Source organism: Muscardinus avellanarius (genome assembly GCF_963383645.1).
Source record: "Muscardinus avellanarius genome assembly, chromosome: 4".
NCBI lineage: Eukaryota > Metazoa > Chordata > Mammalia > Rodentia > Gliridae > Muscardinus > Muscardinus avellanarius.
The window spans coordinates 70313279-70340608 of record NC_137789.1 but is presented as its reverse complement, the minus strand read 5'-3'; the positions used below and the strand labels follow the sequence as shown (position 1 = coordinate 70340608).

The window sequence follows — 27330 nt, the reverse complement described above, 5'->3', positions numbered from 1 at the left end:
ACATTTTACCTCCAAGCTACACCCCTAGTCCTACTTTTTATTCTTTATTTTGAAACAGAGTCTCACTAAATTGCAGAGGGCCTTTCACTAAATAGCTGAGGTTTTCTGCAAACTCGGATCCTCCTGTCTCAGCCTCCCAAATGCTGAGATGACAAGTGTGTGCAGCTATGTCCAGCTTATTCTTTATTTTGAAACGGGGTCTGACTGAGTTGCAAAGGGCCTCACTAAGTAGCTGAGGCCGTGAACCACAATCCTCCTGTCTCAGCCTCCCAAAAGCTGGGATTACAAGTATGCGCCACCACCCAGGGCTTGGAGAAAACCTTTTAAAGATTTTGATTGCTACTGCATTTATCTTATAAATAAATTTTGGACAAAAATTTCCCAAATACTTAACAATATTAAGTATCCAATCTATTAATATGGCATATATACCCATTTATTTCTTTAATCTCTTTCTGAAATGTTTTATAAAGCTATCATATGGCTTTATTAAATTGACTTTAAGCCAGGTGTGGTGGCTCACTCTTGTAATCCCAGCATTTGGGAGGCTGAGACAGGACAATTTCTGTTCTCTGACAGTCTCAGCTACTTAGTGGCCCTTTGCAACTCAATCAGACCCTGTTTTAAAATAAAGAATAAACAGTAGGGCTGGAGGTGTGGCTTGGAGGTACAATGCCCCTGGGTTCCATCCCCAGTACCCCCGTGCACACACACACATGCCAAAAAAAAAAAAAAATATATATATATATATATGTGTGTGTGTGTGTGTGTGTGTGTGTGTGTGTGTGTGTGTTTCTAAATGTTGTTTTTTTTTTTTTTCTTCAGTACTGGGGATGGAACCCAGGCATTCTACCTTTGAGCTACACCCCTAGCCCTATTTTTTTTTTTAATGGTACCACACACAAAAAAAGAAAAGAAACAATAAGAGCTGGCAAGGATGTGGGAAAATAGGAATTCTTTGTCTTTGGGGAGGGAGTACTGGGGATTGACTCCAAGGGACATTCTGCCTCTGAAGTGATATAAAATGCATGCACACAGCACTTGGTGCATTGCCCTCTGTATGCCAGCTCACTCCTCCTTCCTCCCTCCCCACATGTTAGTGAGATTGTTAGTGAAACATTCACAAGTGGACATAACCTTATTTGAACTGCTTTCTTCCTCATGCCACATTTCTCCCCTCCCCATTTCCCTCTCCCAAACACCCTTTACTATTCTCTCCTAGCTTGACTGAAGTCCTTTTTGTTTGCCACCACGCCCGGCCTTCAGGTGGTTATATACGGTAGAGAGCAACCAGACGTGGTGGCAAAGGCTTGCAATCCCAGGACTTGGGAGGCCAAGACAGGAGGATTGTATATGTTTGAAGCCATCCTCAATTACTTAGTGAGGCTCCCAGCAACTTAGTGAGACTCTGTTTCCAAGTAAAATATAAAATAGGTCCGGGAGGGCAGCCTGGAGGTAGAAAACCCCTGGGTTTCATCCCCAATACCACTAAAAAAAAAAAAAAAAAAAAAAAGGCAGAGAATCACTGCCTGATGGACTTGTAAAGTTCCTTTCTAAAAATAATTCCTTTATTTTATGTATTCTCAAACTAATGTTCAGATTCTTTGGCATGGCACATACACTAGACATATTTTATAGCATCTGCCTATCCATGTCTAAGGGATACTCTCTTAGCCTCTTTTGCATTGCAAGTATTTATCCCCTCATTATAGTTTATTGCATCAGCAAGCTATTATTTTTGTGGCAAGGATTTTAAGCTAAAGAAAGATAGTAATATTCCTTCATTATAATTTGAATTTGAGAAATGAAGAGATTGAGGCAATTAGCAAAGAAGTTAGAAACCCAAAGGGTGTGTCAAGAGTTGCCAGGATACAAAAGCAGCCAGAATAATCATGATGGAACATTGGCAAGCCTAGTGTAAAAATTCTGGATATGCAAAGAAAGCAATCCATAAAAAGAGAATGGCCCAATTCAAATGTTGTCACTCTAGCTTTCTCTGACTCATTTCCAGGAAGACATAATACTCACTTATGGGTGTTCTCATGACAATATTTTAGTACCTATCACATTGTATGTTATTTTATTTTATATCTCTTTAGGTTGTGAAATATTCAAATTAGGACCAAGTTTCATATTTTTATGTATATTATTGCATAGCTTAGTATACACAGGTGCTTAGTAGACAGAACCAAATTTAATTGTGTGGCTGTTAACACTTTATAGTTTCTGGAAATAAAACACTAAATGGTAGTAATGAATAATTTATTTTTTCCCTAGACTTTTGAGTTTTAGCATAAAACTTTTTCCCCGTGGCATACATCATCCAGTCGCTACTGAAATTTTTCCTACTCTATCCAGAAATAAATATGGAACTGGAGCATTTAGCATTCAAGCTGGCAGTGCTTTGCTAGCTAAAGGTGGTGTCTGCTTTATAGGAAACTTGGCTTCACATAAGAAAGATAAACTGGAACAACTTCAATCAGGTGAATAATATTTTTATCAAATTAATTTTTCCTGTTCAACCTATTCTTATCAATTACAAGGAGTTAAGTTGATATTGATATTAAGTTAAGACTGATATTTATTTAAATATTGCACATATTTTAGGAGTTGAGATTAACTGTTACTTTTCATCTCAGTTTTATAAGTAAAAATAGGAGTTTAATGTGTAAATTTAATTGCTTTAATTAAAAGTCCCCTTTGCCAGATGTGGTGGCACATGCCTGTAATCCCAGTACTTGGGAGGCTGAGACAGGAGGATCACAGGTTCAAGACCAGCCTCAACAATTTAGCAAGACTCAACAAACTAGTGAGACCCTGTTTCAAAACAATAAATAAATAAATAAATAAGGCTGGAGGTGTAGCTCAGAGTTAGAACATCCCTGGGTTCAATTCCTACTACTACTACTACTACTACTACTACTACTACTACTGCTACTGCTACTGCTACTACTACTATTACTACACACACACACACACACACACACACACACACACACACACACCCTCATTAAACTGGGCATTATAATGCAGGCCTGTAATCCCAGTACGTGGAAGGCTAAGACAGGATGATCCCAGGGTTGAAGCCAGCAAGTACCAATTTAGTGAGACCCTATTTCAAAATAAAATAGGTCAGAGGTAGAACATCCCTGGTTAAAAACAAAAAATGAAAGAAAGTCCCTATTAAAAACATACACGCTTGTAATCCCAGTTTACAGGAGGCTGAGACTGGAGTATCACAGTTCTCAGACAGCCTCAGCTACTTAGTGAGGCCCTCTGCAACTGAGTGAGGCCCTGTTTCAAAATAAAGAATAAACATATATATATATATATATATATATGCACACACACACACACACACACACACACACATATACATGGCAGGGGGTGTGGCTCAGAGGTTGAATGCCCCTGGGTTCCATCCCCAGACCTGCAAAAAATAAAAATGTGAATAGCTAAGAACTAAAAAATTTTGATACAAAAAATAAATTCAAAATGGGCTATTAACTGGGCATGGTGGCGCACACTTGTAAACCCAGTACTTGGGAGGCTGAGACAGGAGGATAGCAGTTCCTGGCCAGCCTCAGCTACTTACTGAGGCTTTCTGCAACTTAGTACAACCTTGTTTCAAAATAAAGAATTAAGAAATAGGGCTGGGGGCTACAAGCTCAGAGGTAGAATGCCCCTGGGTTCCATCCCCAGTACTACACAAAAAAGAAAAGAAACAGTAAGAGCTGGCAAGGATGTGGGGAAATAGGAATTCTTTGTCTTTGGGGAGGGAGTACTGGGGATTGACTCCAAGGGGCATTCTGCCTCTAAAGTATACCCTCAAGTCTATTTTATTGTTTGTTTTGAAACAGAATCTCACTAAGTGGCTGAAGGTCTTGCTAAATTCCTGAGGCTGGTCTCCAACCTGTAATCCTCCTGTCTCAGCCTCCCAAGTACTGGGATTGCAGGCATGTACCACCATGCAAGGCAGAAATAGGAACTCCTACATACTGTTGGTGAGATTGTAAATTAGTGCAATCAATCACTATGGAGATCAGTATGAAGGTTCTTCAAATGACTAGGAATGGAACTGCCATATGACCTAATGATACTACTCCTCAGTATCATTCCTAAAGAATTAAAGTGAGAATACTATTTGTGTGTGTGTGTGGTGCTGGGGATTGAACCCAGGTTTATTCTACCTCTGAGCTATAGCCCCAGCCCAATTTTTTATTTTTTATTTTGAAACAGGGTCTCACTAAGTTGCGGATGCCCTCACTAAGTAGCTAAGGCTGTCTGTGAACCCGGTTTCTCCTGTCTCAGCCTCCCAAATACTGGGATTACAAGCGTACGCCACCAAGCCCATCTTAGAATACTATTATGATACATGCATACCCATACAGAAGCACCATTCACAATAGCCAAATTATGGAGCCAACTCAGGTATCTGTCAACAAATGAATGGATAAAGAAAATGTGGTATATACACACAATGGAATTTTCCTTAGTCATAAAAAATAAAATTATATCACTTGCAGGAAAATGAGTAGAACTAAAGAATATTATGCTACATAAGTCTCAGAAACTCAAGGGTCATGTGTTTTCTCTCATATGTGGAAGAAAGCTAGAGAGAAAATAGAAAACAAAAAGGACTTCAGTCAAGCTAGGAGAGAATAGTAAAGGGTGTTTGGGAGAGGGAAATGGGGAGGGGAGAAACGTGGCGTGAGGAAGAAAGCAGTTCAAATAAGGTTATGTCCACTTGTGAATGTTTCACTAACAATCTCACTAACATGTGGGGAGGGAGGAAGGAGGAGTGAGCTGGCATACAGAGGGCAATGCACCAAGTGCTGTGTGCATGCATTTTATATCACTTTGGATCTCACTGTGATATATAATTATAATGAGAGCCAGACGTAGTAGTACATGCTTGTAACCCCAGCATTTAGAAGGCTGAGACCAAAGGATCACAGTTCATGGACAGCCTCAGGTACTTAGCAAGGCCCTTTGCAACTCAGTGAGACCCTGTTTCAAAAATAAAAACACTAAAAAAAAAAAAATAGGGCTGGGGTGTAGTTCAGAGGTAGAATGCCCCTGGGTTTCATCTCCAGCACTGCAAAATAAATAAATAAATAAACAAATAAATAAAATGCACCCATGAAAGTATTAAAAACACGAATATCTAGCTAGATGTGGTGGTGCATACCTGTAATCCCAGTATTTGGGAGGCTAAGACAAGAGAATTTCAGGTTTGAGGCCAGTGGTAATTTAGCAAGATTTTGTTTGAAAATAAGAAATAAAAAAGACTGGGGTATAGCTCAGTGGTAAAATGTCCCTGGGTTCATATCCAGTAAACACACACACACACACAAAAAGAAAAAGAAAAGAATGTGTGTGTGTGTCTGTGTGTGTGTGTGTATACATATATATATACACACACATATATGTATATATAAGTGTATATATATGCACACACATACATATATATACACATATACATACGTGTATATATACACATATACGTATATATATTCACCCCAGCCCTTATTTATTATTTATTCATTCATTTTATTTATTTTTGTGGTACTGGGGATTGAACACAGGGTCATTCTACCTCTGAGCTATACTCCCAGCCCTATTTTTTTTTTTAATTTTGAATCAGATTTTCACTACGTTGTGGAGGCCCTATCATAAACTGCTGAGGCTGCCCAACAACCTGCGAACCTTCTGTTTCAGCCTCCCAAGTACTGAGATTACAAGGCATGCAACCACCACACCAAGCTTATTTTTTATTTTGAAATAGTCTTGCACCTTGGTGTACTGGCACATGGGAGGCTGAGACAGAAGGATGGCTGGTTTTCAGCCAGCTTCAGCTACTTAGTGAGGCCCTCCGCAACTTAGTGAGACCCTGTTTCAAAATAAAGAATAAAAATAGGACTGGGGGTGGGGGTTGGGGGTGGTAGCTTGGTGGTAGAATGTGCCTGGATTCACCTCTCGGTACTGCAAAAATAAAAAAGAAAGAAAGAGCCGGGCGTGGTGGCACAGGCTTGTAATCCCCCGCGGAGACAGGAGGACCGCACAGGTTCGAAGTCAGCCCTGCTGGTTTAGGAGACCCTGTTTCCGAATTTAAAAAGTATAAACATAGGTCTGGGAGTGTAGCCCGGAAATAGAAGGGCTTCCAGGAACCCCAGTTCCACCAAAAAAAAAAAAAAAAAAGAAGAATGGAAAGAAGAAAAGAGGATCTTGCTAAGTTGCTGAGGCTGGCCTCAACAATAGATAGGTTTTACATAGGAGACTATATATATATATATATATATATATATATATATAATCATAGAAACAATTAATTTAAGCCAATAATTTAAAATAAAAAGAAACCTTTGGGCTCAGTAATACAGTGCATGTTTAACATGAGTGAAGTCCTAGGTTCCATCCCCAGCACCAAAACAAATAATTTAAAAAGAACCTAGCAAGCTAGGCATGGTGGTGCACACTTGTAATCCCAGCACTTGGGAGGCTGATACAGGAGGATAGCGCAGGTTTGAAGCCAGCCTCAGCTACTTAGTGAAGCTCTCAGCAACTTAGTGAGACCCTGTTTCCAAATAAAATATAAAATAGGTCTGGGAGTGTATGGGGTGGCGGGGAGTAGAAAGCCCCTGGGTTCCATCCCAGTACTGCAAAAAATAAAAAATAAAAAAATAAAAAAAATAAATAAAAAGAACCTAGCAAAAAAAATAGGTAGATTTGCATAGTGACTTTACAAAGTAAGATAGACAAGATAACCAATAAACGCATGAAAATGTGTTAAGCATCAGTCATCATTAAGGAAACAAAAACAATAACCTCCATGAAATACAAATACTCATGAGCAGAACATGGAACAAGTAGCTCCCTCTAAAGAGCATGGAATTGAATTAAAAAGTATGCTATCAGCCAGGCACAGTGGTCCACACCTGTAATTCCAAGTGTTTGGGAAGCTAAGGCAGGAGGATCACAAGTTCGAGGCCAGCCTGGGCAACTTAGTGAGGCCCTGTCTCAAAATAAAATAAAAAGGGCTGGCATGTAGCATAGAGGTAGAGCTCCCATGGACTTAATCCATAGGATCACACACACACACACACACACACACACACACACACACACACACACCATGAGAAAGAAAGAAAAAAGAACAGAAAATGAAAGAAAAGGTAGGGAAAGAGAGAAGACTCTGCTTCATCTCATCAATATTTATTTATTTATTTATTTATTTATTTATTTATCATTTTGTGGCACTAGGGATCGAACCTAGGGGCATTCTACCTCCAAGCTATATACCACAGCCCTATTTTATTTTTTATTTTGAAACAGGATCTTGCTAAGTTGATGAGAGTCTCACTACTCTCCGAGGCTGTCCTCGAACCTGCAATCCTCCTATCTCAGCCTCCCAGGTAATGGGGATCACAAGCATGCACCACAAAAAGTTCTCACTAAATTACTGAGGCTGGTCTTCTACCTGAGATCCTCCAGTTTCAGCCTCCCAAGTGTCAGTGTATGCCACCACACCTGGAAAACTCCTCAGTTTTGGGGGTTTTGTTTGTTTTGTTTTGCTTTGCAGTACTGGGGATGGAACCCAGGGCATTCTACCTCTGGGCTACACCCCCAGCCCTCTTTTTTATATTTTATTTTGAAACAGAGTCTCACTGAGTTGCAAAGGGCATCACTAAGTAGCTGAGGCTGTCAGCTAACCAAGATTCTCCTGTCTTAACCTCTCAAATGCTGGGGTTATAAGCATGCACCACCACACCCGGGTTTGGAAGCCTCTTAAAATTTTTAATGACTTTATCTTTGAACTTGTGTTTACAAGGAAGTTGAGTGAGATGGTGGAGCTTAAGCATGAGCAGAGGAAACATCTATGCATAGTACCTTGCCACCCTATATCTTATAGCATTTACAGTCACTGCACAGCTTCCATAGCACAAAATCGATTCTCACTTGGATACTCCAGATCAACACATTTTCAACTGCGTAAAAAAGAGGCCACTAACAGTCCCTAGGAGACCATGTCTTCCATTTCCCAAACTTGCCTTTTGTTTCTATGAATTTGCCTGTTCTGTATATTTCATATAAATGAAATCATACTATACGCGGGTTTTGTAACTGTCTCTTTTCATTGAGCGTGTTATCAAGTTTTGCCCATGATATAGCATGTACCAGTACTTCATTCCTTTTTTTTTTGGTGGGGGGTACTAGAGATTGAACTGAGAGGCATTCTACCTCCAAGATATACTCTGGCCTCTTTTTATTTTTTATTTTGAAACAGGTTCTTACTAAGTTGCTGCTAAGGCTGACTTCAAACCTGTGATACCCCTGTTTCAGCCTCCCAAGTACTGGGATTATGGCTCATTTCCTTCTTTTATTAAAATAAAATAACACATAAAATAAAATGTGCCACTTTGACCTTTTTTTTGTTTGTTTGTTTGGGGTTTTTTTGTTTTTGTTTTGTTGTTGTTTGTTTGGGTTTGTTGTTTTTTTTAGTACTGGGGATAAAACCCAGGGGCATTCTACCTCCAAGCTACATCCTCCCCCCCAGCCTTATTTTTTTATTCTTGAAACAAGGTCTCACTAAGTTGCAGAGGGCCTCACTAAGTAACTGAGGCTGTCCAGGAACCCAAGATCCTCCTTAGCCTCCCAAGTACTGGGATTACAAGTGTGTGTGCCACAAGGTCCAGCTCTTTGACCGTTTTTAAGTATATGATTCAGTGGCAGTAAGTGCATTCACAATATTTTGTTACCATCACTATTGTACATTTCTAGAACTGTTTCATCATTCCAAATCGAATTATATATTCATTAAACACTATAAACAGTAACTCTCTATTCTCTCCTACCCGTGGCTCCTGTTAACTTCTATTCTACTTTCTGTCTTTATGAACTTGCCTCTTTCTTTCTTTCTTTCTTTCTTTCTTTCTTTCTTTCTTTCTCTCTCTCTCTCTCTTTCTTTTCTTTTCTTTCTTTCTCTCTTTCTCTCTCTTTCTTTCATTCTTTTTTTTGTGGTACTGGGAAGAGAACGCAGGGGCATTCTACTGAGCTATACCCGGAGCCCTCTTTTTTATTCTTTCTTTTGAAACAGGGTCTCACTAAGTAGCGGAGGGTCTCACTAAGTAGCTGAGGCTGTCTGTGAACCTGCAATCCTCCTGTCTTAGCCTCCCAAGTACTGGGATTACAAGCATGTGCCATCACGCCCAGCTTGAACTTGCCTATTAATAGAATTTCATCCATTTTTATTTATTTATTTATTTATTTATTTATTTATTTATTTATTTATTTAGTGGTACTGGGAATGGAACCCAGGGGCCTTCTACCTCCAGGCTACACTCCCAGACCTATTTTATATTTTATTTGGAAACAGGGTCTTTTAAACCAGCTGAGGCTGGCTTCGAACCTGCGCGATCCTCCTGTCTCAGCCTCCCAAGCACTGGGATTACAAGCGTGCGCCACCATGCCCGGCTAGAATTTCATCCATTTTTATAGCTGAGTAGTATTACACACACACACACACACACACACACACACACACACATCACTTTAAAAAATCTATTCACTTGTTAATGGACACTTTATTTTTTCTACTTTTTGATATCTGTGAATAATTCTGCTATGAAACTTGGTGTACAAGTGTTTATTTGAATCTCTGCTTTCAATTCTCTTGGGCATATAACTAGTAGTGGAAGGTAATTCAACATCTAACTTTTTTTTTCTTTTTTTTTTTTGCAGGGGTAAGGTTGGAACCCAGGGGCATTCTATCTCTGAAAGACACCCCCAAGCCCTATTTTTTTAGTCTTTATTTTGAAACAAGGACTCACTGAATTGCAAAGGGCTTCACTAAGTAGTAGCTGAGGCTGTCCTCTAACTGCAGTCCTCCTGTCTCGGCCTCCCAAATGCTGGGATTACAAGTGTGCGCCACCACGCCTGGCTAACATCTAACTTTTTTTTTAACATCTAACTTTTTGAGGAGCTATTAACTGATTTTCACAGGAACCACACCAGTCTATATTCCCACCAGTAATGCATGATGAATATAGTTTCTCTACATCACTCTTATTATATTTTATATGTAATAAAATATTTTTGTGGCACTGGGGATTGAACCCAGGGGCATTCCACCTCTGAGCTATACCCCCAGCCCTATTTTATTTTTATTTTAAAACAGGGTCTACTAAATTGCTGAGGAGGGTCTTGATAAGTTGCTGAGAGTGGCAGGGAACCTGCTATCTTCCTGTCTTGACCTCCCCAATACTGGGATTACAGGTGTATGTCACCATGCCTTGTTTGAAAGTTATTGTTTTTTTTTAAGGAAAAAGCTTTGTATATTAGTATTTAACAGTAATATTTTTCTTATTATTTTAACAAGAGACTTAGATTTTGTTTTACATTGGGCCCCATGAACTATGTAACTGGCCTTGCCTATTACAATGGTAAAAATTAAAAAATTGACAATAAAAAATGTTATTGAGGATGTGGAGATTCTGGATTCTCATATATTGTTGGTGGGAGTATCAAATGGTAAAGACTTTTTTTTTTTTTTGGTGGTACTGGGGTTCCTGGAAACCCTTCTACCTCCGGGCTACACTCCCAGACCTATTATACACTTTTTTATTTGGAAACAGGGTCTCTTAAGCCAGCATAGCTGGCTTCGAACCTGCGCAATCCTCCTGTCTCTGCCTCCCAAGCAGGGATTACAAGCGTGCGCCACCACGCCCGGCTGGTAAAGACATTTTGAAAACTGCCCTTTCAGTTTCTATAAAATTAAATATACAGTTACCCCGTGATCTAAGAGAAAGCTAAACATGGATGCAAAATGCCATTATCATGAATGAAAAGAAAGTCAATTAGAAAACACTTCAAAGGTAGAATCCTAGGAGCAGTGTTAAATCCAAATTGGTTATAAAGGTGAAGGAAGGATAGAAAGGAGAATAGGATGGTTATATATTTTATTTATTCAATTGTTTATTTATTCAATTATTAATTTATTATTATTTATTCAATTATTAGTTACTTATTTTGCTCTTAGGGGAACAGGGTACAGGGGGTTGAACCCAGTGGCACTCTACCTCTGAGCTACACCCCCAGGCCTTTTCATTTTTTATTTGGAAACAGTCTTACTAAATTGCAATCCTCCTGCCTCAGTCTCCCAAGTGCCTTTACATTGTCATTTTGTTTGGGTTTTAAGTGGGTGGATGGTATATCACTAACTGTGAATAATGAACAAGAACCATGGAGAGAGGGGGGCAGATTATGGATTTTGTTTTGAATATGTGGAATTTGCAATATACTTTCAATCATTATTGTTGGTATTTTCTGTTTTTTCCTCTCATACTCCCTCCCACATGATCTGAACACTTTCTATAATTTTTTCCCACGTAAAAGACATCATTTAATTTCAGCTTACTTGTAAACCTGCACTATTTGACTAGTCTCCTAGACCTCTGCCTACTCCTCTCAGATGTCCAACCACAATTCCAGCTACATGCTATGGACTGTGATTCTATTCAAGTCAGGATACACTATGAAATTTTGACAAATTTTTATATAATATATTGGTATCAATTTGTAGATATATACACTAAAATTAACTTAAATAACAAATGGATAATGTCTTCTGACTTAGTTCTGGAGAGCAGAAGCACTACAGTATACATCCCAGGAAAGAGGTTTGGGGATGATATTGATCAACAGATGACTTTTTCAGTTCAGTGCAGTTTTTGGTCTTTTGTTGATATGGAGTCATCTTCAAGGAGAAGCACACAGAAAAACAATGCTCTAATTGGCCAGATGGTAAGGCATGTTTGTCTTATCCTGAGTGTTGTTCAAGGATTTTCTTCCTTCTGCTTTCCTTCCTCCCTCCCTTCCTTCCTTTCATGATACTGAGGATGGAACCCAGAGGTACTCTACCTATGAGCCACACTCCCAGCCCTATTTTTATTCGTGTGTGTGTGTGTGTGTGTGTGTGTGTGTGTGTGTGTGTGGTACTGGGGTGGAAACCAAGGGCTTTCTTCCTCCAGGCTCTACTTCCAGACCTATTTTATACTTTATTTGGAATCAGGGTCTCACTAAGTTACTGAGAACCTCACTAAGTAGCTGAAGCTGGCTTTGAACCTGTGCAATCCCTCCCAAGCACTGGGATTACAAGCATGCGCCACTATGCCTGGCTTTATTCTTTATTTTGAAACAGGGCCTCACTAAGTTACTGAGGCTGGCCTCAAAACTGCAATTCTCCTGTCTCAGCCTCCCAAGTACTGGGATTACAAGCATGTGCCACCATGCCCAGCTCTCAAAAATTTAATGTCACAAATTTTTATTATGTCTTTATGTTCTTGTTTATTAACCCATTTTGTTATTAATCAGTTTTTCTTTTTTGGTACTGAAGATGGAACGCAGGGGCATTCTATCTCCAAGCTATACCCTCTAGCCCTAATTTTTTATTCTTTATTTTGAAACAGGGTCTCACTAAGTTGCAGAGGGCCTCACTAAGTAGCTGAGGCTGTCCAGGAACCGTAATCCTTTGTTATTAACCTATTTTTATATTTTCACAACAACTTAACAATAACCCAAGCTGGGCATGGTGGTTCATGCTTGTAATTCCAGTAGGTGGGAGGCTGATACAGGAGAGTCGCCAATTTAAAGCCAGCCTCAGCAATTTAGCGAGACCCTGCTTCCAAATAAGAAAAAAAAAATGGGATGGGGGTATAACTTGGAGGAAAAATCCCTCTAGGTTAAATCCCCAGTACCACAAAATAAATAAATAACCTAGTTGTTTAAGTGTTTTACTTATTTACTTATGTAATACTAGGGATGGAGCCCAGAACCTCATGCGTGCTAGTCAAGTACCCTATGACTGAGCTACATCTGCAGCCCTGACATTTTTAGTGTATTTTAGTCCTGCAAATCAGATGTCTGCTCAGTAGAAATTTCTTTTTGAATTCCTAGTTGGGGAATCTTTAATAATGTGTAAGAAAATAGCCAAGTAAGAGTTCTCTACAAGTTCCCAGGCTATTCAAATACTGCTTTAAATTATAATTAATAATAAAATAATGCTTTAATAATAAATGATATGACTAATATATAGTAAATTATTTCTAAATTGTGGAAATTCCAGAGCTTACTATTTACCTATTTCCTTTTGGTTTGATGTAGGATTGCAGTTTGATTTCAGCTAACCTTGTGGAGGCCTTTGGATTATTGATTAACTGTAATGAATCATCTCCTTGCCATCCACTTCTTTCTACTGTGCAACACACTTTGAAGAAAGCCATTGATCCTAATGGGCTCTTTTATTTAGCCTCTAAAGAGTTCACAACTGAAGATTTTGAAAAGGTAAAGGTAGATATGATGCTTACCTAGAATGCCTATGTTAATATTTCTCAATTTAAATAGAAGTCTCTGAGCATTCAATTTTCTTCATATAGGATTTTTATTCCAACTTACTTTCAGGTGTTAAACATTTTAAGAACATTGTATAGAAATTATTTAGGATTATAATTAAATAAACACCTATGTAAGAAAATGGATATTAAAATATTGAATTTAGGAGCCGGTATAGTGGCATGGAGGATCACAGTTTGCGGACAGCCTCAGCTACTTAGCAAGTCCCTTTGCAACTCAGTGAGACTCTGTTTCAAAAGTAAAAACAAAACTAAAAACTATGGCTGGAGGTATAGCTCAGAGGTACAATGCCCCTGGGTTCCATCCCCAGTACTTCAAAATAAAATAAAATAAAATATTAAATTTAAACTGAGTGACACAACTTCTTGTAATCCCAGCTACTGAAAAGACTAAAGCAGGAGGATCACGAGTTTGAGACCGACCTGAGCAACATAATGAGACCCTGTGTCAAAAAATATGTCTATAATATTGAATTTATTCTTTGTTTCACTGTCCAAATCAGCATAGTTTAGCAGGGTGTGGTGGTGCACATTTGTAATCCCAGTACTTGGGAGATTGAGACAAGAGGAGCACAGGTTCCTGACAAGCTTCAGCAACCTAAAAAGGCCTTCAGCAATGTAGTGAGACTGTTTCAAAATAAAACATAAAAAATAGGGTTGGCGTGTATCTCAAAGGTAGAATACCACTGGGTTCAATCCCCAGTAGTATAAAAAAATTCACTATAGCTTAAGGAATGTCAGTGAAGAGAAAACCAGAATAAAATATTCTATTAAAATTGTGATAGTCTATACAGATACAGTTATTTACATTTTAAAAACTATTCAGAACTGAGTGTGATGGCTCATGTTTGTAATCGGAGTACTTGGGAGGCTGAGACAGAAGATGGAGATTCACAGCTAGCCTCATCTATTTAGGCCCTCTGCAACTTAGTGAGACACTGTTTCAAAATAAAGAATAAAAAATAGGACTGGGGGTGTAGTTCAAGGTAGAATGGCCCTGGGTTCAACTCCCAGTACCAAAGGGGGGTGGGGGGGGACTATTCAAAAGACTATCCCTTATATGAATGCCTTTAGAGTTTTGACTTCCAGAAATATCTAGGATTATTTAACCCATAATGTCTTTACATTATGAAAACATGTTCAGAGAACCTGAGAGCTAAAGATATAAATGTAGTCATGACTGTCATAGCTTATTAAAGGCATTCAAAAGCTGGGCATGGTGGTACACACTTGTAATCCCAGCATCCGGGGGGCTGAGACAGGAGGATCACTGTTCACAGACAGCCTCAGCTACTTAGTGAGACCCTGTTTCAAAATAAAGAATAAAAATAGAGCAGGGGTGTAGTTTGGAGGTCAAATGGCCCTGGGTTCCATCCCCAGACCCGCAAAAAATAAATAAATATATAAACAAATATTAAAAAATAAAAAATAAAGGCATCCAAGCATTTATGCCTGAAACCCTTTTAAACTATATTATCTGTCTATCATAAAATATTTGGTAGGACAGATAAAAGAAAGGAGATATTAGGGAGTAGAAGTTCATGACTATTAAAAATATTTTTCTTAACTGAATGTGGTGGCACATATTTGTAATCCCAGTACTTAGGAGGCTGAAACAGGAGGATTGCAGGTTTGAGATCAGCCTCAGCAACTTAGTGAGACCCTGCTCAAAATAAAAAATAAAATAGGACTGAAGCTGAAGCTCAGAGGTAAAATGCCCCTGGGTTTAATTTCAGTACCAAAAAGAAAAAGTTAAATAGCACTGTAGTGTAGCTCAGAGGTAGAATGCTCCTAGGTTCAATCCTCAGTTGGAAGGAAGGAAAGAAAGAAGGAAGGAAATAATTTATTCATGTAGATATAGATTAGAATTTTAAAAAGAATGTTAATGATATGATAAATTTTGTGGCTGGTTTTTTGTATGTAAGAGAATTAATTATCTAAGAATTACTAAATTATAAATATAGGCACTAAATATAGACAAAGTATGACCCAGTGAAACTTTTGTCCATTTTTTCCCCTGAACAGCAAATGAACAATCATAAAACTATGGATTTATTAGTCAGGTATTTGCTGAATACTTCACATTAATTTGCCTGTTTCTATTCTTTTCTAGTCTTAAAGATATAGAAAACTTTCTTCTTTAACTAATAAATCACTTGAGAGTAAACAAGATATATGAAATAATTAAGGAACAGCTTAGAGTGCTAAACTGAGTGGTACAAACTATAAGTATTTTAGGAATTCAGAAATGAAACATCAGTGTAGAATGTAAAAGATGAGAAGAAACCAGATGTGGTGGTACACACAGCAGGAGGATCCCGGGTTCAAGATAGACTCAGCAATTTAGTGAGGATCACAGCAACCTAGTGAGACCCTGTTTCCAAGTAAGAAATATTATCAGTCAAAAAAAAAAAAAAAAAGGACATGTTCATTCCAGGATAGTGCCATATCCTTTTTTTTTTTTTTTTAAAAAAAAAGGTTATGTTTAAGATAAAAATATTACACCTGTAATCCTAGTACTTGGGAAGCTGATAGGAGTATTGCAGGTTCCAGGCCAACTTTAGAAAAAATTGTTTTCCGGTTTTGGGGATGAAACCCAAAGGCATTCTACCTCTGAGCTACACCCCCAGCACCCCCCCTCCCCACTTTTTGCGGGTCTGGGGATGGAACCCAGGGGCATTCGAACTCCGAACTACACCCCTCCTCTATTTTTTATTCTTTATTTTGAAACAGGGTCTCATTAAATTACAGAGCTGAGGCTGTCTGTGAACCGTGATCCTCCAGTCTCAGCCTCCTGAATGCTGGGATTACAAGCATGTGCCAACATACCCAGCTCCCCTATTTTTTATTCTTTATTTTGAAACAAGGTCCCACCATGCCCAGCTTTTATTGGTTTTTGGGTTTTTTTTTTTTTTTTTTTTAATTACTGAGGTTGGAGCTGGGTGTGGTAGTGCACACTTGAAATCCCAGTACTTGGGAGGCTGAGACAGGAGCATCACGCAGGTTCATAGCCAGCCTCAGCTACTTAGTGAGGCTCTCAGCAACTTAGTGAGACCCCGTTTCCAAGTAAAGAATAAAAATAAGGCCGGGCGTGGTGGCACACGCTTGTAATCCCCGGGCTTGGGAGGCAGAGACAGAAGTATCACGCCTCTCTGGCTTAAGAGACTCTGTTTCCAAATAAAAATATAAAACAGGTCTGGGAGTGTAGCCCAGAGGTAGAAGGGTTTCCAGGAACTCCAGTACCATTAATAATAATAATAATAATAATAATAATAATAATAATAATAATAATTGGGGTGTAGCTCAGAGTTAGAATGCCCCTGGGTTCCATCCCCAGTACCACAAAAATAAATAAATAAATAAATAAATAAATAAATAAGCACAGCACTCAGAAAACAATGGTAAATTGTGTTGTAGAATTATTCTCTATCCAAATCTTCCTGTATTTTTAGGGCCCATCTTATTAGCAGTTGATACAATATGCCTTTTTCATTGCAAGTGTTCCATTAAGTGGGTTTTTTTGTTTTGTTTTGTTTTTGCGCGGGTCTGGGGATGGAACCCAGGGGCATTCAACCTCCGAGCTACACCCCCTGCCCTGTTTTTTATTCTTTATTTTGAAACAAGGTTTCACTAAGTTGCAGAGGGTCTCACTAAGTAGCTGGGGCTGTCTGCAAACCGCGATTCTCCAGTCTCAGCCTCCAGAATGCTGGTATTACTATTGTGCGCCACCATGCCCCGCTTCAGTTAAGTGTTTTTTATTTTTTATTTATTTATTTATTTATTATTTTTTGGTGGGACTGGGGATGGAACCTAGAGGCTTTCTACCTCCGGGCTATACTCCCAGACCTTTTTTATATTTTATTTGGAAACAGGGTCTCACTAAGTTGCTGAAAGCCTCACTAAGTAGCTGAGGCTGGCTTCGAACCCGTGTGATCCTCCTGTCTCCGCCTCCCAAGCACGGGGATTACAAGCGTGCGCCACCACGCCCGGCTCAGTTAAGTGTTTTTTAAAAGGAAGGAAGGAAAGTTAGGAGGGCAACTAGCTCTAGAGCCTATGAAATTAAGTTATGAGGAAATAAACTGTGGAAGAATTAAAGTTATTCAAAAGAGAAATGAACTTCTGACAGCCTTACTTTCACTGGAAGCAAAGATGAGCTAGTCATTCAAATCCATGTTATACAGAATATTTCTGCACTGCAAGGGAGGAGATTATTCTAGGTAAACTTTAATATTCTTTGCAAGTGTGTGTGTGTGTGTGTGTGTGTGTGTGTGTGTGTGTGTGTGTGTATTATTGGGGGTTGAATCCAGAGGCATTCTACCTTTGAGCTACACCTTCAGCCTGATTTTATTTATTTGGAAACAGGATCAGTAGGTTGGTGAGTCTCACTACTTGCTAAGGTTGTCCTTGAACCTGTGATCCTCCTGTCTCAGCTTCTTAACTACTGGGATTACAAGTATGGAAGCGCTCAGTGACCTCCAGAGATGTTTATTCAATTTGTAAACTATGAAAACTCTTAAAAATAAGATACTAATGAGATACTTTGTACTTTTTTTATAGATTCTATAATAAAACTTAAATCTCTTAATTTTTTCACATTTTAACATAGCTACTGGCTTTTGCAAAGAACTTGGATATAGAATTCAGTGTGGAGGCAGAAAGAATGATTCATGGCTATTATCTAGCAAGTCGCAGAATCAGAACAGACTTTATATGTGGATCAAAACTGTCAGCATCTGCATTAAAATACTTGTAGGTATTCAAGATGGTAAAGACAGTAGTGATTTGGTGTGTTTAGTTACCTTATCTATTTCACTTGTTTCTGTGTATGGTTAGTGGTTTGCTGGTTTATAATTTACCTTGTCCCAAAAGAATTTAAGATAGCTTAATAATTTCTATTGTTATATTTTTAGCTCTAATAATTTGAACTACTAACACTTCTTTTCACTAAATTACTTTTATATTTCTTATATGTGTATGAGAAAAATGCACAAAATTCAAATGCAAGTTATTTGGAGTTTTTTATATGTTTAGCATATCTACCACTTTATGTTAATATGTTAAGCATATATAAGCATATAAATGTATATCCTTTTTACATAGATGGGTGTGATAAATATAATCATGTATGTACAAAAAGAATGACATTATCCCATTTTAATTTTATTAATTCTATTTAACAAAACTGCATCACAGTTTTACTATATCGCAATGTGGCTTTACCATAATTTATACAATTCTCTTGTGGGGTTTTTTTTGTGGAACTGGGGATGGAATCTAGGCACATCCTGCCTCTGAGCTGCACCTCCAGCCCTATATTTTATTCTTTATTTTTTGAATAGGGTCTCACTGAGTTGCAAAGGGCTTCACTAAGTAGCTTAGGCTGTCCATGAACCACGATCCCCCCGTCTCAGCCTCCCAAATGCTGGAATTACAAGCGTGCATCACTGCACCGAGCTGAATACAATTCTCTATTGATAGAACATTACTTCATTTGACATATTAAAGTATAATCTCAATAAAATTCTAAGCAAGACCATAAGTAAAATAATTATATAAATACAGTATTTTCTTATTATTGCAATATAAAATAAGATAGATGAAGGACTGGGAGGGCCAGACGTGGTGGTGGCACATGCCTGTAACCCCAGTACTGTGGAGGCTGAGACAGGAGGATTGCAGGTTCAAGATAAGCCTCAGCAACTTAGTGAGACTCTCAACAACCTAGCAAGACCTGTTTCAAAACAAAAAATAAAAAGGACTGGGATGTAGAATGTCTGTAGGTTCAATCCACAGTATCCACTCCCTCCCCCATATACACACAGGAACTGGTAGGCCATCAAGTATAAGTTTTTAAAAGATAAATGTTTAATTTCCCCAACTGTGTATTTATTTTTTTAAAGGTAAAAATACAAAAGAAAAACCAAGGTAGAAATCAGCTCATAAATGTTTTAAAATAATCAACAATTATGTAATGCCTTTCTTTTCTAGAGTAATATTTAAGATACTTATATTAAGCAGGGTATGGTGGTGCATGTCTGTCATCCCAGTACTTGGGAGGCTGAATCTGGAGGACCACAGGTTCAAAGCTAGGACCAGCAACATAGAGAGGCCATTAACAAACTTAGTGAGACCCTGTTTCAAAATAAAAATAAAATAGGGCTGGGGGTGTAGCTCAGAGGTAGACTGTCCTGGGTTGAATCCCCTGTAACACACACACACACACACACACACACACACACACACACACACACACACATAAATAAAATTTACTGACTCAAACTTTAGAAAGTTTTATTTTCTCTGGAGTCCCACTGGTATCCTTTGTGTTTCCTAGTTTGGGCATATTAGAGGAAACATATGTACCTTCTCCTTCTGTGCTTGGCTGATCTCACTTAACATGTTCTCCAGGGCTTTCCATCTTCTTGCAAATGATATGATTTTGTTCTTCTTTATGGCTGAATAGAATTCCATTGTGTGCATTTCCCACAGTTTTGCTATCCATTCATCTGTTGATGGTGATCTGGGTTGGTTCCATATTTTGGCTATTACAAATTGTGCTGCTATGAACATAGGTATGCATATGTTGCTGTATTTCTCTGAATTCAGCCTCTTTGGAAAGATACCCAGGAGTGGTATAGCTGGATCATATGGTGGATCTATTCCCACCTTTCATAGGAATCTCCACACAGATCTCCATAGTGGCTGAACTAGTTTGCATTCCCACCAACAGTGTAAGAGAGTTCCTCTTTCCCCACATCCTCGCCAGCATTTGTTGTTGTTTGATTTCTTTATGCTTGCCACTCTGACTGGGGTTAGATGGAATCTCAGTGTAGTTTTGATTTGCATCTCCCTGATGGCCAGTGATGAAGAACATCTTTTCATGTATTATTGGCCCTTTGTATCTCTTCTTTTGTGAAGGGGGAATACCAGCAACGTTTGAATGGAAAGATAGGAGAGGAGGAAGGCTGATCTTGATTAAAGAGGGTCTACATCTGAACATGTGTAAAATTATGAATAAGACGTGGTTAACCTGGACAACCACTGGTGGGAGGGGGGGAAGGGAAAACGGGGGCAGGGGGAAGAGGGCACCAAATATAGTTTAAATGTCTACTATTTATGTTCAATAAAAAAATTGTTAAAAAAATCAATTTTTTGGCCGGGCGTGGTGGCGCACGCTTGTAATCCCCGCGCTTGGGAGGCAGAGACAGGAGGATCACGCAGGTTCGAAGCCAGCCGTGTGCGCTGGCTTAGGAGACCCTGTTTCCAAATAAAAATTTAAAAATTGGTTTGGGAGTGTAGCCCAGAGGTAGAAGGGCTTTCAGGAACCCCAGTACCACCAAAATAAATAAATAAATAAATAAAATAAAATAAAAATTTTTTATTGGTGCATTATATTCAAACATCATATTGGGGTAAAAAACTTATGTGTACAAACATGTACTCATCGCTGATTTAACCCCTACCCAATTCCCACCCCATTCCCTCCCTGTCCCTCCTTCCCTTGCTTGGCTTAGTGATTGACTTCGATATGTTTAAGTACATTGTGTGTTTTAGAGATCTGTATATCTTCTTGTTAAGGTCTCTGCTCACTTTTTTAAGAAATAATTTTGCAAATATTTCTCCCAGTTTGGCTTGTCTTTGCATTCTCTCAGTGTCTTTTGATATTTGCAAAAGATATGTTATAAAAAAAACTGTTAGCCAAAGTATACAAAGAACTCTTGAAATCCAAAAATAACAAATAACTACAGTAAATTGGAAAATTTTTATTTTAATAAAGTCCAGTTTATCAATTCTTTCTTTCAAAAAACTTTTTATTTTCTCATAATTTATTTTTGTCTATAATAAAAACTTTGTATTTAAACTCATATAGACTGTTTTTATATGACTATATCGATCCAAAATTAAAGCAGAGTTTTATTTTTATTTATACATACTAATAGGGTTCAGTGTGATATTTTCATTCATGCATATAATATGCACTGGCCAAATCCAACCTCCCTTTTCCACCTCTCCTCATTGCTCTAGTCATCACTATTCTGATTTCAGTTCAACTTTTTTTTTAGCTTCCACATAAGAGATTTGCTATTCTAGAGAAGTAAAGCCAAACATTACTTTCTTCTCTTTATGTAAGAGGCTCTATACATATTCTGTACTGATCAACATTTTGAGAAAGAGCTTAGATGAGGACATCAGGAACAGGATAATCAAATATGTAAATAAGCAATACTGGAGAGACCTTCACAGGTTGAATTATAAGCTCAAGAAAGAAATAAAATTAAAGCCTTCAATTAAGTCCCCAAACTCCTTAAAACAAGTATGAATGTATGGGAAAAGGATGATGTGGCTTAATATGGAAAGACTTGGTTTCATTCTACTTATGTTTATATGAATAAACACTGTAATATAGTTGTTATAATACTGAGATTTGGGAGTTGTATTAATAGAATATATATCAAGAGCAAGGCAATGCTGGTTCTGCTTCTTCTCCACTCTGATAGAGAAATCACACATTAGTACTATACTGAAAAGGAAGATTAATCAAATCTGGTCACAAGGAGAATGGCTAGGACAATGAGGGACTAAAAATTATGTCTCATGACATAGTACTTTTTTTTTCTGATGCTATGGATAAAATCAAGGGCCTCAGGCATGTTAGGCAAGTGTTCTACTACGGAGCTACACCCCACTGCTTCTGACATATTAAAGGTACAAGGGAATTTAGCTTGGAGAAAAGAAAACACAGGGCAACTACAAAAGTCACCTGAGTATCTGAAGAGCTGTCACATTTCAGAGGTAGTTCTGGCAGACAGAACAAAAGACCAGTGGGCAGAAATTGCAGCACAACTAATTTCAGCTTAGATTTATGGAAGCCTTGTAAGCTGTATGCAAAATTTTCAAATGACTTTACTTATCCCTGTTTATATCTGAGTTTTATGAGAATCTCAGAAGCTGGGTGTGGTGACAGACACTTGTAATCCCCGCGCTTGGGAGGCAGAGACAGGAGGATCACGCAGGTTCGAAGCCAGCCATGCTGGCTTAAGAGACCTTGTTTCCAAATAAAAAGTATATATAAAAAGACATAGGCTGGGTGTGGTGGCGCACGCTTGTAATCCCCGAGCTTGGGAGGCGGAGACAGGAGGATCGCGCAGGTTCAAAGCCAGCTGCGCTGGTTTAAGAGACCCTGCTTCCAAATTAAAAAGTATAAAAATAGGTCTGGGAGTGTAGCCCAGAGGTAGACGGGCTTCCAGGAACCCCAGTACCACCAAAAAAAAAAAAAAAAAAGAAAGAAAAAAGAAATAGGTCTTGGAGTGTAACCCGGAGGTAGAAGGGTTTCCAGGAACCCCAGTACCACAATAATAATAATAAGAATAATAATAATAATAATAACAATAACAACAATAATAGTATCTCAGAAATAAAATAATTCATATAAAATCACAGCTGAAGTCTAGAGACTTAGCCTAGGTTTTCTGATTTTCAAATCCAGCAGTTATTCAAGTACATTACATCTTCAAATGAAGCTTAAGGGAGATTTTCCAGGTAACAAAGCTTATTAAAAAATTTAAAAACAAAGAAACAGATTGCCTCATGAAGCAGCAAATACTGAAAGGTTCAAAAGAGACTGGATAATTGGAAAACTCACTTATTTGATATGTTTGAACTTTGAACTCTAAAATCCCTTCTAACCCTGAAATTGCAGGATTCTATGAGGACTTCAGATCTACCTGATGAAAACATCAGGGATGTGTCTATAAGAGATATTTGTTTTTTTATATTATTATTATTATTATTATTAGTGGTGGTTGTACTGGGGTTCCTGGAAGCCCTTCTACCTCCGGGCTACACTCCCAGGGTCTCCCAAAATTGCTGAGGCTGTCTCAGCCTCCCAAATCCTGGGATTACAAGTATGCTATTCTTTAACTTGTGGCTAATGTTCATGTATCTTTTTCCTGGCAATATAATTTTTGTAATATCAACATATTTTTACTAGCACCAATTTTCTTTTTTAGAGTTTCCTTATCTGAAGCCCATGCTCGACTAAGCTTAAGGAATAAAGTGCTCACAGAAGATGTACTAATTGCAGTATTGTTATTTGAAACATCTCTCACATTGAAATATGGTAATGTATTAAATTATTAATGATTCCTACAAATAATTTTGCTTAAATTTAAATACTCAGCTTATTAAACTTATATATTTTAATATTAATTAAAATATTATTTTAAGCCACGCATGTGGTGCATGGCTTGTAATCCCAGCATTTGGAAGGCTAAGACAGGAGGATAGAGGTTAGTCGCCAGCCTTCACTACTTAGTGAAGCTCTTTGCAATTCAGTGAGACCCTGTTTCAAAAATAAAGAAAAAAAAAATAGGGCTGGGGGTATAGCTCAGAGGTAGAATGCCCCTGGGTTCCATCCCCCATACCAGAAAAATAAAAATAAATAAAAAATAATATAGGGCTTGGGTATAACTCAGAACAGAAAGCCCTGGGTTCAATCCTCAGTACCACAAAATAATAATAATTAGTAGTAGTATTAATTATTATTGTTGTTATTTTAAGAGTAACAAAAATCAGCAGGGTGTAGTGGAATACACTTGCAATTCCAGTACTTGGGAAGCTGAGACAGGAGGACCACAGGTTTGTAGCCAGCTTGAGCTACTTAGTGAGGTTCTTTGTAATTCAGTGAGACCTTGTTTCAAAATAAAAGAATAAAAAATAGGGCTGGGAGTGTAACTCAGAGGTAGAATATCCCAAGTACCAAAGGGAAAAAAAACCAAAATCAGGTAAGAATTGTTAGAATTTAAACATTTACTAATAGGTATCATCTGATATTAACTTTGTTATTGTTTCTATACTTGAATTTTTGTGTTGAATAAAAAATTATGGGAAAATGTACTTAATACAACACAAAAATTATTTTAATTTATATTCCTTTTAAAATAACGTGCAACATTGCCGAGTGTGGTGTTGCACACTTGTAATCCCAGCATTTGGGAGGCTGAGACAGGAGGATCGCAGTTCGAGGCCAGCCTCAGCTACTACTTAGTGAGGTCCTTTGCAACTCAGTGAGGCTCTGTTTCAAAATAAAGAATAAAAAATAAGGCTGGGGGTGTAGCTCAGAGGTAGAATGTCTCTAGGTTCCATCCCCACTACCACAAAAAATAAATTAAAAAAAAAATGCAACCTTTATCGAGCAATCCTCCACAGTGGAGTTAGGCACTTAGCCAAAATTACAACCTTCTCTGAACTGCAAGATTTAGTATTGACTACATCAGTGAATCATTTGAAATGAATGACACTATGCTTTTACTAATAAAAAATACAAAAGAGCTCTTAAGGTAAAGGCAAGAAAGTTTTTTTTTAAAGTTTTTGTTATGTCAGATGAGACATTGATATTGATGAGCAGTATTACCTCTGAACCAAATTTTTGTTCCAAACCTGGGCTTTGAAAGCCAATCCTGGCTTTTCTGTGTTTAAGTGACCAAATTTGCTTGAAATGAACTTATATTGTATTAACTTTCACAAAGATCCAGTAGAAGGTCTAATTATTTCTAAGACAACTAACTGTTCAGCAAGAAACTAGAGGATTTGGAGATACTTGGAGTGTGCTACAGGACTAACCTTGAAGAAGTGGGGTTGATAGAGAGAAAAGGAGACTGCAAAAACAGAAGCTAGAACATAGAAAATGAAGTGTGGTGTTACAGAAACCAAGAAAGAGGTCTTCTAAGAGAACAGATTGGTCAACTTTATCACATGCTGCTGAGTTTTAAGATTACATTTGGTAACCTGGAGGTTGTAGTGTTCATGACCAAAGCTGCTTAGAGAACTGGGAATGGGACTTGAGTAGGAGATATGGATATAGAGACAGCATACCTAGACAACTTCAGAGACATTGACTACGATGTCAAAAGAAATTGTAGTATCAAGTACAGGATGGGATTTGTGTGTGTGGTGCTGGGGATGGAACCCAGAGGCACTCACTCTACCTCCAAGCTACACCCTCAGCCCTATATTTTTTAGTCTTTCTTAAAATTTGAAACAGGGTCTCACTGAGTTGTAAAGGGCCTCACTAAGCAGTAGATGAGGCTCTCTGTGAACCATGATCCTCCTGTCTCAGCCTCCCAAATGCTGGAATTACAAGTGTGCACCACCACACTAGGCTGAAAACCCATCTTCAAAAAAAGAAAAAAAAAAGAGCCCACCTAAAAAAAAACAAGCCGGGTATGGTGGCGCACACTTGTAATCCCAGTACACGGGAGGCTGAGACAGGAGGATTGTGGTTCACAGCCAGCCTTGGCTACTGCTTAGTGAGGCCCTTTGCAACTCAGTGAGACCGTTTCAAAATAAAGAATAAAAAATAGGGCTGGGGGTATAGCTCAGAGGCAGAATGCCCCTGGGTTCCATCCCTAGTACTGGAAAAAAAAAAAAAGGAAAAAGAAAAAAGGTAGGGGATCAAAGGAGTTAAATCCTTATAAAGATGAGAGGACACTGAATCCAGAGTACTGAATTTGACCTCTGGTTAAAGAGTCACTTCTTGATCTTATTAAAGGAATAGATACATGCCAAGTATGGTGGCACATGCTGGTAATCCCAGGCTAAAAATGGAGGCTCACAGGTTCTTGGCCAACCTCAGCAATTTAGTGAGGCCCCCTGCAATTTAGACCCTATTTCAAAATCCAAAAAATAAAAAATAGGGCTGTGCGTGTAGCAAGAGGTGGACTGCCCCTGCATTCCATCCCTAGCACCAAAAAAACAAAGAAAGCTATAGAATTTTTACTCAAGGTCATATTTTGGGTTCAAAAAAAGTCAGATTTAATGCTGGGCATGGTGGCACACGCTTGTAATCCCCATGCTTGGGAGGCGGAGGATTGCGCAGGTTGGAAGAGACCCTGTTTCCAAATAAAAAGTATAAAAATAGGTCTGGGAGTGTAGCCCTGAGGTAGAAGGGTTTCCAGGAACCCCAGGTACCACCAAAAAAAAAAAAAAAGTCATATTAAGTAAGGATTAGTAAAATACTCTTACTAGGTTAGAACTTGACTTCTAAATTTGCATTAACCTATTTTGGTTGAAATGTCATATTTAGCATTTTAAATATTTCTCATTTTCTCTACTTGCTTCATTTAGGGGCCACTGTGTTTTGTGTTGCTCCAAACGCAGTATTTCCATTCGAATTGTATGATGAAGAGTACTTAGAACAAAGAGATCTCTATCTGACCCAGTGCCAACAACAGCTCCAACAGTTTATTGCTACATATGGCCCTGGAACAGCTGTTTTCTCTAGTGATGAATAAGCAATTTAAGGAAAATTTCCTTTTTTCTATTTGGGTAAAAGTGATTTTGATATAGTTTCAGGTAATACTGTGTACAGGAATACATTGGAACGCCATTTAAAAATATAAAACGTGGTCCCCTTAAAAATTAATGGGATAAACACTAATCCAAACTCTCAAACCAATAGAAATTTAAAATTTAGAACAATGTGGATGATTTAAATGGTTTAAATTAAGTTTAGGTTGTCAAAAAGAATCCTATTTTTTTTTTTAAAAAAAAGTTCTGGTTAGGGCCAGCTGTGGTGGCGCACGCTTGTAATTTCAGTACTTGGGAGGCTGACACAGGAGGATCACAGGTCTGAAACCTAGTGAGACCCCGTTTCAAAATAAAAATAAAATAGGGCTGGGGGTGTAGCTCAGAGGTAGAATGCCCCTGAGTTCACTTTTTTTTGCAAAAAAGATAAAAACACGATGCAATGTGAAAAATGTCAATTTATGTCAAACTCATAAGATGGCAACTTTACCTATGAATTATTATGTCATTTTCTTAAATTTGTAAACTTGCCAAACTGATAAGGCTAATTTTTATAGCCATTGCTTTAGAATCATATGGACTCAGTCTAGGAAATTTTCCTTATTATAATCCTAAA

General features: G+C 38.1%; 1 protein-coding gene across 1 annotated transcript in view; it reads left to right on the top strand.

Moving 5' to 3' along the window:
• Positions 1-26701, top strand: part of MCMDC2 (minichromosome maintenance domain containing 2) — a gene marked incomplete at both ends in the record, with an annotated part of 54412 nt that extends 27711 nt beyond the window's left edge. Inside the window, 6 exons of the mRNA XM_080695334.1 lie at positions 2278-2483; positions 11636-11802; positions 13162-13341; positions 18016-18158; positions 23420-23529; positions 26535-26701. Coding sequence (XP_080551460.1) covers positions 2278-2483; positions 11636-11802; positions 13162-13341; positions 18016-18158; positions 23420-23529; positions 26535-26701 — 973 coding nt within the window. The remainder of the gene's footprint in view (positions 1-2277; positions 2484-11635; positions 11803-13161; positions 13342-18015; positions 18159-23419; positions 23530-26534) is intronic.
• Between the last annotated feature and the right edge of the window lie 629 nt (positions 26702-27330).